We start from the raw sequence: 18,047 nt of genomic DNA on the forward strand, positions 1-18,047 counted from the left end.
TGATGAGTTACCTTCCACAGAACTAACAAACTGTCTCCAGCATTTGCTGCATAATTGATAGAGCAGTGCAGGTAAACACAGTGTGGACCAAGATAAAGAGCTGTGTAAGGCTGATAATGCTTTATATGTGCAGATTATGACAGTTTTTCTTCTTCAGAATGGAAACTCAACTTTTCATAGTGTGTGTGTGTTTTTTTTAGACGAATTTGCCAAAATTTGCCTATTTCAGATTTATTTATTTTTTTAATGAACATTGACATGGAAATATGTGGGATTGTAGCCAAATGACTAATTTCCATCCCCTTTAAAGTATAAAAATCACCTAAACTGTACTTCCAAGGTTTTCATTTAATGGTGATAACACCTAAATTAATAAATGTTAAAAAAAAAAGAATAAATTCGGCAAAAAGTAAATCTGCAGTTAGACAGACTTGAGCAGACATGAGGGGATTTATTTTTAGCTGTGTGTCTTGCTGGTAAACAGACAAAAAAGAAAGAGAGAGTGCTGACAGACCTCAAAGACGATGATAAAGGCCAGCCTGGCAGCCAGGACGTGCCAAAACTGCAGGGTGAATTCGTACGGCACGGAGCTCCAGGGCGGTGCTCTGTAGTCTCTGTACCTGCAGTATCTGGGCTGGCTGCTGTTCTTCAGCTCGCTCATGTCAAACACAGACAGGCTGCTGTTCATGTACCCTTGCAAGCACCTGAGACGGAGAAGGAGACGCTATCAGACCAAAACAGAAGCTGCTCTGCCAGATACAGTATATTCGCTGCTTCACGCATTATTTTGAGCGCTTACTCGTCCCCGTGGTGGTGGGACTTGTCCATGCAGGGGCCGTATTTGAAGGCGTAAACAAAGCGGGGGATGTAGTCTGAGGTGATGGCAATGACAAAGGCATTGGTGATGACTGCCAGCACGCCGATACCCTCGAGAATCCCATGCCAGATACCTGACAGCAAAAACAGAGGAGAATTTATGTTTTTCAATATTGTTTCCAGCACAAAGAAAACCACTTATATCTATACAGTGATCTGTGTGTCAAGGTGAGAAATTAATAAATCATAACCGAAAAGGAGGATCAAATGTTTTTCATCCCTTTTTTCATGAGGTCTTGATATACTCACTTTCCATTAATAATAAACGAGTGAGATTCAAAGGCTTCCAGAGAAGATGCGAGGACAGAACTGTTTCCAATAGACGTGCAGGTATGCCACTGAATAATTTGTTACTTAAAATACAACATGTTCCTTTGGTGGCGCTGCAATTAAGTCTATTAAAGCCACTGTCAGTGGAGAAACATCTTCTATCTGCCTTTCCTGCGTTAGATTTGTCTCGGTAAATGTCAGCTTAAGCCTACACAGGAGCTTTGCTCTTTGATTCTGTGTCACTGACACATAATGCGTTCATTACAGCCGAGGCATTTCTAAATGTTTCAGGGTGAATTCTTCCTTTAATTACAGGGCAACTTGCCACAAGAAGCCTTCAGCCATGTATGGAAAATATTTGGTCCCCACAAAATTTTAACTGTTGAGAAAAAGGGGCTCAGATCCAAAAATAGAAACTTCTGTGTGAGAGACACTGAGGAAGTGAAGTGCGAGGACAGTCAGAGATCACACTGACCTATGTCAGTGGCCCGGGCAGGCATCGGCCTCCTCCACTGAGTGACAAACTTGTAGGCGTCGAGACGAATCTCAATGATGTTGTTGAGCAGAGCCAGGAGAGGAGCCAGCGGGAACGCCGCTACGAAGATGGTGGTGAAGCCAAACTGGAGAACTACAGAGGAAAGAAGCGTTTGGATGAGCTTCACAGGATATCTGTCTCAACACTGGCAAAAGCAGCGTTAAATATTGACTAATGGCCACAATTTGCATGAATTCCTTCCATCTCCAGACAAAGTCAAATCTAACACTTCAAAGGACTGAAATGTTTTACCCATTTCAAGGTACTCATCCACCAGTCCATGAGCGTTCATCGGCTGCAGAGTCCAGTCTTTGTCCCACTGTGGAAGCTGGGCTTTGTTCTCCATGTTCTGCCCTATCCCACCTCCTTTCTTTATCTTCCTACGAGACCACCAGTTCTGCAGCAGACTGAGAACATGGCAAGTAGCGAACTGTCAACTCAAAGCAATTATTTCTGACAATGTATCGAGTGCTGCAGGAGCCCTTTCACTAAACCTCGCACAAGAGGATTTGATGTGTTTCCGCAGGAGAAAAGCCTTTTCATATGTTAATGGCCTCAAGGACAAAAACTACAGACATTACATAAGGTGTGTAAAATGCCAATCACGTGAATCTGCAGCATTAAACAGGATTAAATATGACATTTGTAAGGCACATGATCATAATAACATACTACTTACGGATAACCGAGCTCCATGAAGTTATTCCAGATCTGTTTGAAGAACATGATGACTCCCATTTGCAGGCACAGATCAATCAAACAACCGCTAGGGTGACACTAAGAAAATAAACAAATAAATAAATAAAAAACTGTGACATCCATATTTCATGCCTGATAATTCAAAGCTGCGGGTGAATCCTGGGACACACTTCATCCGGTTCAGTTTTTTTCTTTCTTCTTTTTTTTTTTTGGATCATTTGAATCGAAAATCTCAGTAATCATGGGGGAGATTAATTGTTCACATAGTAACATACAGATGGATCATTAAAAAGATGAATTACTTGAAAACTCTAAATATATCCTGAAACACAAGGCAATAATCAGCCCAGTCATTGCTGGAATAATCACCCACTTAGGGTGACGCCTAATTGCACTCACCTCCTCCAGCCTCCATCGATTAAAGAGTTTATTGTATTTTCCAGGCCTGCCAGCAAACCTGAACAGAGTGAGATTGGCAACATTAGCTGCAAAATTAAATCAGAGAAAAAAGAAGAGGAGGGGGAAAAAAAGACACTTAAAGCTGCCATTATGTTTGATAAACCACAGCTTAGTCCCATTTCTAGCCAGTGCAGTATTTTGTAACCATACAGTGAGGAGGGGAAAGGGGAGGGAGACTTGGCAGGAGTCATGACATGGGAGTTTGAAAGAAAACATCTTTGCACAGTCACTCATTATATTCACTGTAAACAGGAACTGTAGGGTCTAATGGCAGCCAGCCTACCTTCCAAGAAAGAAAGCGATGTAAAATGTGGAGCTGTTCAAATTTACAAACTGGAACAGGAACATCTTGAGAGCAAAGCTGTTCTCCCACTCAGACTCAGTCCGTGGGTGCTCTACAGCGGGAGGAAACAGAGGGAGTTGTGGAGTGGACATGGGGAGAAAATAAGTGATATTCCACCATCTGGGAAGTGAGAGATAATTGAGGTGTAAATGCTTGCAGCATGTGGACAATGCTCACCTAAATTAGTCAGCAGATAGGCTACCTTTTCATACACCTGACGAGATAATAGTACTTATTAGCATAAACAGGAAAAGGGTCGAGGGAGAAATGAGAAACAGAGGGAAATACCGAACAAAGCAAACCAACTACGAAAAACAAAAACAAAATCTTTCAGGCTGTGAATATCACAGCTCCTGGAACAAAGTTGTAAATAAATGTTTGATGAAACATTTAAATGTGCCAGATGATGCTTGTCCAGACACCCACCACGTTGAGAGACATGATGATCATAAAGTTGATGCAGACTCCGGTGCCAGAGGTGGCAAACTGCCAGTTCTTCTTCACAAACTTCCAGTTGAAGGAAGCAAACTTCTCCATCACAATGAGACGGAAAACCACCACAGCGAACACGGCTGTCAGAACGAGGGAAATCTGAGCAGAGACGATGGAGAGAGGGAAACAGAGAAGAGTGGATGAGGAATGAGGGTTTTTTTTTCTCCTTTGAGACAGAAGAACACTTTTCTGTTTCTGTTTGGGATGAGGAGGTTTTGTTTTATCTTTTCATGAAGAATTGTGCACAAAAAAGAAAAAAAAACTACAATAAACAATAAAAAACTATTCAGATAAACACAAAAATCATCATTCATTTGGAAACGGTAAACATCCACAATGAGGCCATTAGAAAGACTAAATCCAACATTTCCTCTAAATACACTCTTTGTCCAGCAGGGGGAGATGTTACACCACTACATGCACATCCCACTGCTCCAAAGGCGCACACTGTATATCGGTGAGCTCATTTTAAACCTGAATCCCAAAAGGGCAGATTATTCAAAGATCAAAGGATTTACCATGAAGAATATTCCGGACACAGACACCATGAGCCGACTGAGTTTGTCTGAGAAGGGCTGGAAAGGCTCAGGCTTGCCAGAGATGGGGTTGACTCTCTCCATCCTGGAGTATTTGGCCTCGAACTGGGGCCTCAGCTCCTCCTGATTAGCAACACATATCACAGCATGAACTATTGAACTGTAGCTGTGTCTCCACAGTGCAGCAATAATTCCTCTTTTAGTGTCATGTAAGTATAAATTTAGAAGATGAAAGTACGGTGCGAACACATGGTGCAATCACCAGATCATCAAACGATATCTGATCTATTTGAGGATATTGCTGACATACCTCTTCCTCCTCCCAATCAATGAGATCCCAGTCATAAGTCAGCTCTGCCCGCCTCCTTTTCCAGAACTCCAGGAATACTGTGGCTGCAGAGGGGATCAGGATTATTATCAGGAGTATTATTGGTTACGTTTGATATGTGACACACAGTAAGATTGATAATCATGTGGGCAATTCCCTATGGAGACGCTGCGAAACACAGGCTGCAGTGACGTGCATGGCCCATTATGCTAAATGATTGCGGCCATTAGTTCACACACAGCTTCGCTTTGCGGTGAATTTAAGAAAAAGTGGCACCAGAAAATGGGCTTTACTCGCTCAGTGATTCACCCCCAAATCACATCTTTGTCAGTCGAGATCCATTCGATCTCGAAAGACTTTCAAATGTTAAGTCTCTGTGGGTAGAGCTCAGTCTGGAGGACTCTATTGTCTGCAGACATTATGCACATAATCTTTTCTGTTGAGATTTTTCATGTATACAGGTGCATCACTGATTCATGACACCAGAAAACAAGGGTTTCATAAAAGCTTCCTGCCATGCACTTTTCAGAGTAAATGTGGAAGAATTGTCATTAGTACAAAAGACAGGCACAAATGGAGTTGGGAGACAGTGGAAAAGTGGAGCGCAGTCATGCGTGATCTATGATGGACAGTTCACTGTAACACTGTAGTACTGATTCAGCTCATTAGTCAGTTTTCATTAGAAACACATACTGTAAAATACACGTGTAAAACTGTAGCAGAGGGACGGACTTCTAATGAAACCTGACATGAGGATTTGATGAATGCTGTGCAGCTTTCACACAGCTCTCATTTGTCCATTATGACGAATAAGACCATGACATCTGAACATATTACAGCAGCATAAGTCAAGCCTAGGGGAATAATCAATTAGTCAATTAATCAACACGTCAACACGTCCAAGGTAAAGCTGCTGTTACAAGATTTGGCTGCTTTTCTTTACCACATTTCACAGTAAACTGAATAATATTTATTTTATTTTTTTCAAATTTTGAGACAACAAGAAGTCCTGTGACCCGACATAGGCTTTTAGCAATTGTGATGGGTATTTTTTTGGGGGGGGCTTTTTTGAGTGAAAGATTAAGAAAATAATCCTTACTAGCAGGCCTTGATGTTTTTGTTTGTACGTTTATAGCAACACAAAACTCAGATGATAAAGAGACACAGAGGGATTGCGTCCTTAAAAAGCACCAGAACAAGAATCCTCAGTCGGAGCCACTTTAACCACTGTTAAAAATGTTGAAGTTTAATATAACTTGACCCACTTTTGTTAAAAGAAAGAGAGAAGCAGACTATTCAGATGCTTACATTTGGACCCTTGGGCTAACCAATTTTTCATTTCTATCTTGCACATACTCGCTCAGACACTAGACCTGGAGTGCACTCACTCAGCAGTGCACTGCTGCTACTTTGGTCCACATTGCCAAAAGCCTTTTCATGCAGGATTCAGAGCAACAGACCTCAGTCAGTCAGGCTGGCCTGACCTCCCTCGGCTCTCCGCCTCCCCTTGGCCTTTATTTAGCCCAAACACAGAACACAATGTGCCAAGTGTTTCCTCTGAGCCCAGGTGATTATTTACCACAATGGCAGATAAATGGATCTGAGCCAGATGATGCACAGCAACACTCACACTCTACATTACAAAGATATTATAGCTGAGCACCATTGCTGCAATATATGGCTATCGCGGTGCAATTCCACATCCCTGACAGCCAAATGATACCATCTCCCTCTGGAGAAATGTTTAATTATCTGACTAATTACATCAGAACAGCACTGCAAGTGTAAGAGCAGTCAGAGAAACCTGACCGTGATTCATTGTCAGACAAATATACTGTATAACACGGAGATGATGTCCTGTATTTGCACTACAGAGTTTTTATATATTGAATTCTCTGTCGAAAAGCTTAATGTGTTTGGAGGAGTTGAGTGGAGAGTGAAAGTATGAGCACTAACACTATTGTATAAATAGATTGTATTCCAGCAGGGTTTCTATCAAGCCGAGAGCACACAGTTGTAATACAAGAGTTCTCCAAATGGGGAGAGTGGACAAACAAAAACAGACTCCACCTACCCCAGATAGCCATGAAGATGGCAAAGAACACGGTGCCGCCATTGTCAAACAGATGGGTCACCTAGAAACACAAGCACATGAGGGTCTGCTGTGAAAAGAAGAGGAGGGCTTCCTGAAATCAGAGATTTACCCATGAAACATAAACAGTGTCCTTGATATATTGACAGTCTCAATGTCAAGGCTTTGTGGCTTTGTGACAATATACACTTTATTATCCTTGAGTTAGGAATTTACATTGACATTTGTTAAAGGAATAGTTGACATTTTAGAAAACAATATAATTGCTCTCCTCAAGAGACTCAAATGAGTGATACCATTCACATGTCTGTCTGGTAAATGTGAGGTGACAACCAGCAGTCTGCCCTAGCTAAGCTATGTTAACAAGCTGCTGGTTGTCACATCATATAAAAGAGACATATAAGAGAGGGGTGTTGATCTTCTCATTTAAGTCTGGATAATAAGGACATAGTATTTCCAAAGATGTCAAACATAACCCATAAAACTGATTTTTGTTTAAAATTTAGCTTCAATGGAACCTGAATCTCAGATTAACAAACACATCATTGTTTCAAATAATTTTCAGTTCCTTCGACGTGAAAATGAAATCAACATACACTTAAATTTGAGTGGCAACTTGACAACTCTCTTCTTTATGGGGTCAGGAGGAGCTAACTTTAAACTTAAAACAGTTGTAAACTCTAACCTGCCAAAATGAGTGTGATGAAGGTGAGAACTGCACTGACCTTTGCGTAGACACAACTGTCACTCAGCGTCCACGGGTCACAGGTGTCCTCACACATGGGACACATGATGGTAGTGTTGGCTTCACATATCTCTTTGCTGGTGAGACAATGAAAGAAAGACAGAAAGTCAAAACTATACATGTTTTAAATTGATTTACACGTGTGGACTCTATGGCAACAGAGTATGAAGAGCATCCAAGATGGTTTTGTGGGTTGTGTGAACTGAACTGATCTGAACTGACCTGACTTGGCTGGAGTCCATAGTGAAGAGACCGTAGAGGAAGACAAAAACGCCAACCAGGGCAGCAGGGATCAACATGCCGGTGTACCAGCCCAGCCACGCAAAATAAAGGCCGATTTTCTCACCAAAGTAGCGCCTGGAAAAGAGACAGAGAAAATTACGAATAACCTGGCTGTGTTCATTTAAGGCACAGTTGTGGTTGTGGATAGTGTACTGTTGTGTGATAGTTGTGGTGGTGGCCCAGTGGGCAGGGAGGCACCTGGGTGGAAAAGTCACTCAACAGCCGTGGACGTTAATCAATAACTGTATCTGTTTCCCAAACCGCAGATGTTAAGGTGCCCTTCCGCAAGACACTTACAGTATTTCAGAAATACTCCAGAAAAGCAGCCCAGTGCCGACACAACTTCCCCCAGTGTATTTACATGTGTCAATATCCCTTGGATGGTTCTTTTTTCTCCTCATATGCTGTAAGTTTCTATGGAATAAACTTTAAAAAAAAAATCATAATATATAGTATGTAAATATAATGATTACCATATGTTGATGCGAGAGTACATTTCCCAAACAACTCAAGTGAGTGATCATTTCCACACAAAACAGCTGGATGGGAACGTTTGTTTTTGTCAAATACAGTTAATTAAATACCAGAAAGTTCTAACATAGTACAGTACATCATCAGATTGATGCAAAAACATATGTGATAACACAAATCCAATAATGCCATGACACAGTTCTGCCTGTTTATTTGCAACATCATCTCCACGCAGTGACAGAAATAGATACATCTGTACCAGAGTATGAGTTTTAATTACAAACACCTTCATCGTTTTTGAGAAACAGGCTGACTTGCTTTCTTGTGAGAGTTAAATGAGGAGATTGTTGCTGCTCCCATTTCTGTGCTTTCAGAGCTGAGTTTTAGCTTAAGGAAAATTGCTTATCTTAGCATAAAGCTAGTCTTCAAGCATGAGTAAAGTCTAAGTCTGTCCAAAGTAAAACAAATGTGTCCACTAGCACCTCTACAACTTTCCAATTTACACATGTCTCAGTTGTTTAATCCTGACATAGCCAGAAACATAAAATCCACTTAGGCTATGCGATGCAACTGCATCCACCCGCTTCCAGTCTCCATACTATAAGCTTATTGCCCATAAGATGCAGCTCTCTTTCCAACACATGATGGTCGTATTCATCTTCTTATCTAAATTTAGGCAAGAGAGTGAATGTATTTCCCAAAATGTCAAACTATTTCTTTTTACTTTACTTCTTCACTTGGCGTAAGATGTAAGATGGAAAAGATTGAAGTGAGTTCATCCTCAGCTGTCACAACAGCTCCATCTGTTTAAACATATCAGACATACTGTGATGTAGGAGAGAGTGATAAACAAGCCCGGTCATCAGAAACTGGTATAACTTAATAATTACGCAACAAGACAAATAACTGGGTTACTTCTGTTCTATTTGAACCACACATCAATATGATCAGAGACAAGATGAGTTTCGTAACCCAGGGCACCGGAGCTCAGATAAATGACCAAACGCAGCTCATGGCGCTGTGTCATCTGCCTCAAAGCTCATTACCTGATGAGGTCCAGAGGCTGGTATTTGTACCAGATGCCCCAGCGAGCCCAGCGCTCATATAGAAGGTGCCTGTGATTCTGGGCACCGTGTGTCTTGATAGGATGTCTGCTCTTGTATCCACCCTGATGAGACGAAGAGGACGGGAAACAACATTACAGGAGGAACTTCACAGTTTGACCATCTGTGAATCTCTTCTGTAAAAACAAAAGCTGTCTTACCTCATGAGGAGGAAATGCAGCCTCATATGTGTTGTTGCCCAAGAGCCGGTTGATACCTACATAAATAATAAAGCATATGTCATAGGATGTACAGATAACAGCTAGAACAGCACAAAGACACCACATAAAAAATTCAGCACCAGGCATAATAGAGAGAGGGGTCCAGTGAGCGATCCATTTAAATCTGCTCTTCCACAGGCACAACAATTTACTCCATTATGCAACAGGCAAGCTGCACAAGCACATTTCAATCAGGACAGACTAATAAGAATAAAAGATTATTATTGTTGTGCACAAAATAAACGTTGGCGCTTAGACCCGGGGAAGTAGATCGGCTTAGTACACAGATCAATGGATGTGAAGCTTGCATCTGACACCCATCTATAACGTCCAGTCAGACTTTAGGAAACAGCTGTTAGGCTTATCATATACTTGATAACCATGTAAACAAAAACAATAATGTAAAGCTATGTAGTAGCATAAATAATATTTAACCAAAGTATAATAATAATCTAATTTAATAATAATCAACACTTGACCCAGTTCTCATTTCTACCATTTATTTATCCCTTTGCAACTTGCTGAGACTCTGATGTCTCTGAGATCTCTGATATCTGCTCGCTGTATGTTTTCTGGATGAAAATATAACAGCTACTGAGCTCACAGATTCACAGATTAACTCAGCTGCAACTGTGCAAACTATTTGTTGATGATGACTGTGTAATGTTGCTGACAGTGCTGTGAACCGGTGTACAAGTCAGTGAGAGAAGACATTTCAACAAAGCTCGGAGGAGATTACCACCTGTGAGATGAAGCTTCACTGACTGAATCATACAATATTTCACCGATACAAGTTACCCTGAGGTAAGGTGGTGATTTTAAATTACAATTTCAAGATTTATGGAGCAGAGCCTATAACTATACAGCCTGCAGTTCAAATGTGCTGCCACAGTAAACTCACACTTCATCACTAATTTGCACCACTGCTTCTGAAAGTATTGATTTGTCTTATGTGAGAGAGTAATTCACCTCTGTGTTTTTAATACACGTGTGTGAGTCATGAAAATGTGTTGCAACTATCAGACGAATGTTCACCAGGGGAGATTAATGTTTTAAAGGACGAAGTGAATTTTATTGTGTATATTTATACATTTTATTTTAAATGGAAAATTAGCCGGGTCTAGGCTTTGAGTGGTGATTTCTACAAAGTCAAATGCTGTTAAAAAAGTGATGTGATAGTATTTAAAAAGCTATGGTATAATCTTACTTCTTCACTTCTTAAAGCAGAAGTAAGTGATATATTTGTGTTAATATAAGTCTTAAATAGTTATATCTTCCGACAGCAATCACTTACATAGAGTGTTTGGTCTGAAACACGGGTCTGTCAGTCCCTCTGCTCTGCTCTGAGCCGAGGAGAAAACATTTATCGTATCCTACAGTTTTTATCCAATGAGGAGAGAGAACGGCATGCAGGGCTGTGTGCAGCCAAGGGACGCCGTGAATGTGGCGACGTAGGGACGAGGACTGTTATGGTGCGTTCAAGGAAACTCGTATTTTTCCGACCGTGAAGTCGTACCAGTTCGATCTGGTACGAGTTCACCGGTCGGAAGTTACGAGTGGCCGTTATAGTGACTTTCACCGGTAAAACAGGTCGGAAAAACACGAGTGGATTGCCTGGAACGCTACAAAGTCGTAAGTTGTGACTTGAAGCTGTAATTTACGATTTCAAAAGCCTGCCTGGAACGCAGCATTAGCGAAAACGACCGGACCACTTACTTCTGCTTTAACATTCACTGATAATGTATTGTAATATGTTGTTCATTAACAGGGGATTCAAATACTTTTAACCACAACACAGTCTGGGAATGGGTCAGTAATTATTTGGGATACCAATGGATATAAAGGGAGAAACATAGATGATGTGGTGGTGGATGTGGTATTGGAGTATGAACGGACATATTAAATGATAAATGCAAAAACATTCTGTGTTTCTCTTAATGTAATTGTAAAATGTAACTCAGGATTTTAGGTAGTAAACAAATTCTAACTAAATCATGAAACCATCAAAACATCAATTCATCCATTTTCTTCAGATACACTGATGATTATTAATTCTAGTCTCTAAGTGCAAAAGCTTTTGAATGCATGTGGTTAATTTTTTTCTGTTTATATCATCATGATCAATTTAAGTCGGGGCGCCGTGTGGCACAGTGGGAAGAGCAGGCGCCCCATATGCAGAGGACGGCCCTTTACATGTCATTCCCCCAAACAACATACAAACTCCTACACATGGATGAATGAGATCTCTCAGCTGAAATGACAGCTGGATGAGAACAGAGAGAGAAAGCACAAATTTGACAGCTAATGACTGATAGGTGAAAGAGAGAAGGTGGCAGATTGATTGGATGAAATAAAGTGATGAGAGTAAAAGTGTAGCGGGAAAATTAGTTGGTGACTGAGCATGCTCAGAGAGATAGTCTGAACTTTCGCTGAGCTTCATTAGAGGCTTAAAACACTCAGATTAGTTTTCAAATAGCTGCAAGCACTTCAAAACAACCTTTTGCGTTTCTGCTGAACCATAAGCACTCGGTATCCATCCCATCATTGATGCAGGTTGTATCATATTGTTCAAACTGACCGAATAGTGTCCAACATGGCCGTGGGAAATGAATGAAATGTTATTCTAATAGCGCAATAGTGCGATCATTCGTATTGTCCTCCCCTGGCCGAAACTGTAGATAGTGAGAGCAGGAGCGGGAAGGGCAGATTTAAGAAGGATTTTCCACTGTTGTGACAGAGATGATCTTATTTATTGAAAACTAGAGAGGTCACCAGCATTAAAATATTAAAGTTAAATCTGTTTCCAGCCCCTCAAGGCCAAACTTTAATCAGTGAAACATGTCGGCAGCAGTCAGACAAGACAGTGGAGTGGGAGTCGACGGACAGCTTCGCAACTGCCGCTACTAAAATAACAAACAGCCAGAAGGAGAGGAGGGATCAGCCACAAGTGGGACAAGAGCAGCAGCTCAGCAGCAGCCCACATTTTAATCATCCCACAGCAAAACAGCAAACAAAAGCATAATTCCCTCCACTACCACACTCTCAAGTCAAATTACCAGCAAAGTCTGAGGCTCCTGATGGTTTTATTAGAAACAATAACACCACAAATTAACATGTGGCTCCTAACTCAGCCAGGATTAAAACATTTACCAGTTCATGTGATGGATTCTCTCTAAAGAAATGAATGTAAAAACTTCTAAGTGACTTCACTCCAATTATTAGTTATAAATGTATAAATTGTGGCCCTCTGAGCTAAATTTAATAATTTCACCAGTCACTTATTTCTCACTGGATTGGATAGAAATTTGTACTGAACAACTACAATTCCTGAAGGATCATTCACAACGTGTATTCATGTGAAAAGCTGTTGCTGAATGTTTCCAGTAATCAAATCAATGTAAAAACCATTTTCTGTCTGTCAGAAGTTATTTGGTCCTACATAAAATAAAACAAAAATAGTGCCACAGATCTTGAAGCTATGTTTTAACTGTCATTGCTAGATACATGTCATACTCACTGCAGATACTATATCAAAATCAACAAAATCAAATATGTTATATCACTCCATCATACACATTTTATGAAATTGTATTCTTCTCACTGGCTATAATATTAGAGTCAGTGGTTTTATTTGATAGGTAGATTGTTGACTTGGAGGTTTTCTCCCTGTGGGTGATTCCTATTGAGCCTGTTTCCCAGTGGGTTCAGTTACAGCCTGGAGTTGTTTGGTTAGCTGCACACTGGATGATGCCTTCCTATTGTGTGCATCTGGACAAGATATTAATCTTGGTCCCTTAGCTCAGTGGCGATTATAAATAACTGAGCATGGGATGCTTCAAACACAGTTCAGTATGTGACAAGCCAGAGGAGAAAGAAACAAATGCAGCATCTTACCCATCTTTGACTTTCCGTCCTCGTACTTGGTGCGCTGCAAGACATGATGGACTATTCTGCTCCTGGTGGAATTGGAGAAGAAGGTCCCTCTGTTGTTGATAGTGAAGCTGGGAGGAAAATAACAATATGCACTCCTGTAGATATTCATCACGTAAGAGTGCATCTATATCATCCAGTCAAAATCCGTAATGAAGGCTGAGCCATCAACGACGGCATGCCCATTAAAGCTCAATATGTGCTGTAAAGTTTTTGTTTATTGCAACATCATTAATTCCACCCAAAAAACGTTTAAGCTGACAAGCAAAAGAAAAAGTGGAAATGATTCACCGCCAAATGAGATTAGAGGATGCCTTTCATCAAACAAATGCTCGGAAGATAAAAAATATAAAAAATAAAAACAGGGAGGAATGGATGTGAAATCAAATCAATTCATGGACATCTGCTGCTGTATTTCAATGTCTTATTCATGGCCAACTTGTTCTGGCTTCTGAGTTCATATGCTCTGAGCTTTCAGATGTACAAGACTTCATGATGCAAATTTCATCTCCTGGTTTCCAAATTCAACATCGAGGGCTCAGGACATGACTGGATGTGAAGGATCAGAGAGAAACTGGGGCCACGGAGCAGGATAAATTTCAGACTAACACTACTGATACAGACACTGCTATTATGTGACACTTTGATCATGAGTGTGAGTTTGTATGGTGACGTGCATGTACGCCAGAACATGCACATGTCCTACTTACTGATGCATGCGTGCTCTGCTGAAGGGGGCTGTGTAGCAGTCGGTTTCCTCCAGGTCGGGCAGGGCCTCTTTGTCAAGCTTCATGGGATTTCTAGGAAGCCAGCTTTTTAACTGACGACATCTCATGTGAAATCTGCTGAGCAGGGAAACAGTATTAAACAGTACTGAACAATACTGAACAGCATTAATGGCTCAGACAACCTTGCAGGCTCGCACCACCTCCTCCTGACATGTTTACACACACAATCACAACCATTTTCTATTTTCACTTTGCTTATGACTCATTCAAGCAGGGAGTCAGAGATCCTGGATAACAGATTGCTGAATCAAACTCAAAAGATAATTCTAGTTTTACACATTACAGACATGATACTGTACTGTATGTAGACCAGACATGCAATAAGTTCCTAGTTTTATGCCAAATTAACTCATTAAACAGAAACAAGAGCCTGCCTGTACAGAAATGATGTACATGTTTGGTATGTGTGACCAGATATATTCATGACAGTAATGAACTCATACAAGCACATTTTTTACTCAAATACATGAATATATATATATTTGATAAATATCAAGTAATTGTTCATTTTCAAACATGTCTGTCTTCACATTCTGTGAATGTGGTCTCAGACTTTTGGCAGCCACTGTATAAAATACATACATAATTGTATTGGCTAAACATATATGCAAATATTGAAAATGTAAAGGTTTCATAAATGACTATAACATATTAGTTTTTATATTATACATATAAAATGAAATGTCTGTGCATATATTACCTTTGCATATGGGTGGCACCCTATTACTGTAGCAGCTCTAGGAGTATGTTTACCAGCTGGAGCAAAAGCTAACAGGCAGATGTTTACCATGATCACAATCATACCTTAGCATATACGCTAAAATTAAACATGTGTAAAAGCTGAGGTGGATGGAAATGTACAGGAATTAATTTGCAGGTATTTGAACATAAACCAGCATACTGGATGTGAGGATGGTGCTACATGGTAAGTTAAAGGATGACCAAAGTTACAACAAGTCATCATCCTGAGGGTATCAAGCGTGTCTGTACAAAATGTTCAGGCTATATATCCAAGGCTTTTTGAGAAATCTCAGTCTGGACCGAAGTGTTGGACCAACCCACAGTCTGTCACCGTGCCTGCTCGTGTGGCTGAAAATCAATCGGCTTGGTGATTTTTCACTCCAGATTTGCTGGAGAGGTCTTTGACTAATGCGTGAGGCTGCTGCTCTGATATGGATTGAATGAATATAAATGGGGATAGTGAGTGGAGAACACAGCTTTTATGAATGTTGGTGTTAAGAGGACAGGTACTGTATAGAAAGTAATGATATCAGAGCAGCGGGCTGTCACCACCTGCACACGGCCCATTTGTTCAGCTTCACGGAGTCACGAGTTAGCGAAAGACCATTAGTACACACATAAAAGCTTATTTACTCCTCCAGTAGATTTTTCTTAGAAGAACAACAGCTTAGTGAACGACTGCAGCAGCTTGGAGGAACAGATAATGATCCTCATTCCTCACAGTGACTAGGATCACTCTCAAGATTTAAAATTACTTTGTTCCCAGTGGGCGAGTGATGTTTGTCCGTTGCTCTGTGTGTGTCGGTATGTGCATGTGTGACCACTAATACGAACATATTATGTAAATGTGAAATAATAAACCTTCAAAATTGTTGCCTGCATCTCTGCTATAAATTGAGTTCAACATATGAGTACTAATAATTTGTTCATTTGTCTTTTTAATATTTTTTGACATCAGTTGTCAATGTGAAGTATCATAAACGCTAAAATGAGCACATTAATTATAGTTAGTCTGTCAGGTTGCACCTTTCCCGCCTGACTATGTAGATGAGCTCTGTTCAGAACGAAGCCAGAGGTTGAAAGCATCATGAGTCACACCATGTTTGCAGTTTAATGGATAACAACCAGCAGTAATAACACACTTCACTTCACTACTGCATATTCAGGGCTTTACAAGAGCTCATTCAAAGCTCCAACATAAACCTCTGTCATCTTTGTTTTAGACGTAATGGTTGGTGGTTGTTGCGTGAATGGCCGTGTGCTGAGATTTATGAACATCAGCTTGAAAAACATTTCACTACAGTATTAGAATTGATGACTAGAAAAAATGGAAACATAGTTTGATTCTGAGTGAATACAATATTCAACTAAACTCAGCTCTCTGGCGTACTTTCATATTCTTTGATTATTAGTGGACAAGTGTCATAAAAACACTCCTGTCATCATTTGGATTCAAATACTGCTAAATCCTAATTGGTGCATTAAAATACATGGCATCACATTTTTCTGTCCCTGTATGCAAAACCACATGTAATATCATTTGATCCAAAAAGTTGAACTCATGTATAATTGTCATTATTTCAGTTTTTTAAGCGCTTTAAACCATTGGATGGTGTGTGGACCAGAAGCAGCTGCTGTTGTGCTGTTGCTGTTTGCATTGAGATGAAGAGATTGAATATTTGGAGTCTTGTGAGGAGCTTTGACAACACTTGAACATCACATCAAAGTGCGAGTGCATCTCTCTAAAAATAGTATGCTAATAAGCTGGTGCAACTCCAGTTGTTAGACTGAAAAATTACAAGTATTTCATAGAAATGCTATGCCAGGGCTGTGCCTTTTCTAGAGGTTGGAAAGTTTAATTACACTATTTATTTTAGCAAACACAACAATGCTTGCATTTGCAAACCCTGGCAGATTAAAGTGCTGCACTTAATCGCTGATTGATGCAAACCTTCCCTAACAAACATTTCATTTTCTGCTGCGGCCACACTGTGAACAGGAGTTGACTTTAATTTAAAATTTGAATCCTAGAGGTTGTAAATACTAAACACAGCCAGTGGTGATATAGACAGATTTATTCTGGGCTCATTAACAGTCATTACATGAGTCTGAAACTTTCTCTCTTGCACTGAGGTGAACTTCATTCTTAAAACACAGCTCACACTTGTGCTTAAGCCTTGCCGCTGTGCAGCCCATGAAATTCAGCAGGGACACAGAAGCAATCTGCTTTCTGTGTCGACACAGCAACAGAAATAAACTATCCAGTACCTTAAATCTACTGACCTGCCCAAGGTTTTGCTCCTCCAGTCTTTAAAGTAACATTTCTTCCTTAAAAAGAAAAAAAGATGAGTTAGAGAAAATGACAGAAAAAAATGACCTTCATGTGGCAGAGTTACAGATTCAGGTCTTTTTCTGCACAGCTACCTGCAAGGCATCCGGATGTTCATCTGCTCTGCGTATTTGCAAAGTGTATCCCAAGGAGCATGGATCTTCACAAACATGATGTCGTTGTTCGTCAGGGAGGGCTTTGGAGTTCAAAAATAAATACAGATGTGAGAAGTGTAAATATTATTAGTCAGTAGTTTGCCCCCCAGACGTCAGATTTTACGTTATGTTCCCATTTCTTTTGACTATCAACTGCTTTAACTTCGGTTATATATCTCTTTCTGTACCTCTTTCTCCAGCATCAGACCCTCAGCACGCAAGTTCTTCTCAAACGTGCACCTCTTCTCCACCTGTGGACTGGACTTCTTGTAAACCAGGATGTAATCAATACGCTTCTTCCCATCTCGGAAAAAGAGTCCAGAGGAAGCAGCTGGATTCTTCCCCTGTGGCAAACAGTGCCAGACACGGAGCTGCTGACTTTGTTCAGTTACAAAACAACAGCAGTGCAACAGTGTGATGACTGATGGCAGTAGCTGTGGATGACTGGGAACACAGTACCTGAAGTGAGTTTGTGCGGGCCTCTAATTTAGCCCGAGTGGCAGGTTTCTGTAGCAGAAATGACTCGTCCGCCCTCGTCTCACATGTCGTCACCTCCGACTCCTCCATAAAATGATCCTTGCCATCCTCTGCTGCACCCAGACACATTACAATCAATGAGACGGTTATTGAACTGCTGAGGAACTAAATATTG

At 40.6% G+C, this 18,047-nt stretch overlaps 1 protein-coding gene across 6 annotated transcripts in view; it reads right to left on the reverse strand.

The window, feature by feature from the left end:
- Positions 1-18,047, reverse strand: part of ano3 (anoctamin 3) — a 36,949-nt gene that overhangs the window by 3,284 nt on the left and 15,618 nt on the right. For 2 of the 6 annotated variants that reach the window (XM_085778880.1, XM_085778883.1), the window contains exons 3-24: positions 17,855-17,982; positions 17,584-17,739; positions 17,336-17,436; positions 17,195-17,239; positions 14,093-14,227; positions 13,347-13,453; positions 9,393-9,448; positions 9,175-9,296; positions 7,598-7,732; positions 7,356-7,452; positions 6,613-6,673; positions 4,521-4,603; positions 4,193-4,333; positions 3,609-3,773; positions 3,360-3,396; positions 3,123-3,234; positions 2,780-2,837; positions 2,361-2,458; positions 1,934-2,088; positions 1,622-1,774; positions 800-950; positions 515-704 (exon numbers count right to left, since the gene is read on the reverse strand). In XM_085778880.1, the coding sequence (XP_085635006.1) occupies positions 515-704; positions 800-950; positions 1,622-1,774; positions 1,934-2,088; positions 2,361-2,458; positions 2,780-2,837; positions 3,123-3,234; positions 3,360-3,396; positions 3,609-3,773; positions 4,193-4,333; positions 4,521-4,603; positions 6,613-6,673; positions 7,356-7,452; positions 7,598-7,732; positions 9,175-9,296; positions 9,393-9,448; positions 13,347-13,453; positions 14,093-14,227; positions 17,195-17,239; positions 17,336-17,436; positions 17,584-17,739; positions 17,855-17,982 (2,486 nt within the window). Of the gene's footprint in view, positions 1-514; positions 705-799; positions 951-1,621; positions 1,775-1,933; positions 2,089-2,360; positions 2,459-2,779; positions 2,838-3,122; positions 3,235-3,359; positions 3,397-3,608; positions 3,774-4,192; positions 4,334-4,520; positions 4,604-6,612; positions 6,674-7,355; positions 7,453-7,597; positions 7,733-9,174; positions 9,297-9,392; positions 9,449-13,346; positions 13,454-14,092; positions 14,228-17,194; positions 17,240-17,335; positions 17,437-17,583; positions 17,740-17,854; positions 17,986-18,047 lie in introns of all 6 variants that reach the window. The other 4 variants (XM_085778879.1, XM_085778884.1, XM_085778878.1 and 1 more) reach the window with 2 other exon arrangements.

This window comes from Trachurus japonicus, chromosome 6 (genome assembly GCF_045865225.1).
Source record: "Trachurus japonicus isolate A0001 chromosome 6, Traja_1.0".
Classification (NCBI taxonomy): domain Eukaryota; kingdom Metazoa; phylum Chordata; class Actinopteri; order Carangiformes; family Carangidae; genus Trachurus; species Trachurus japonicus.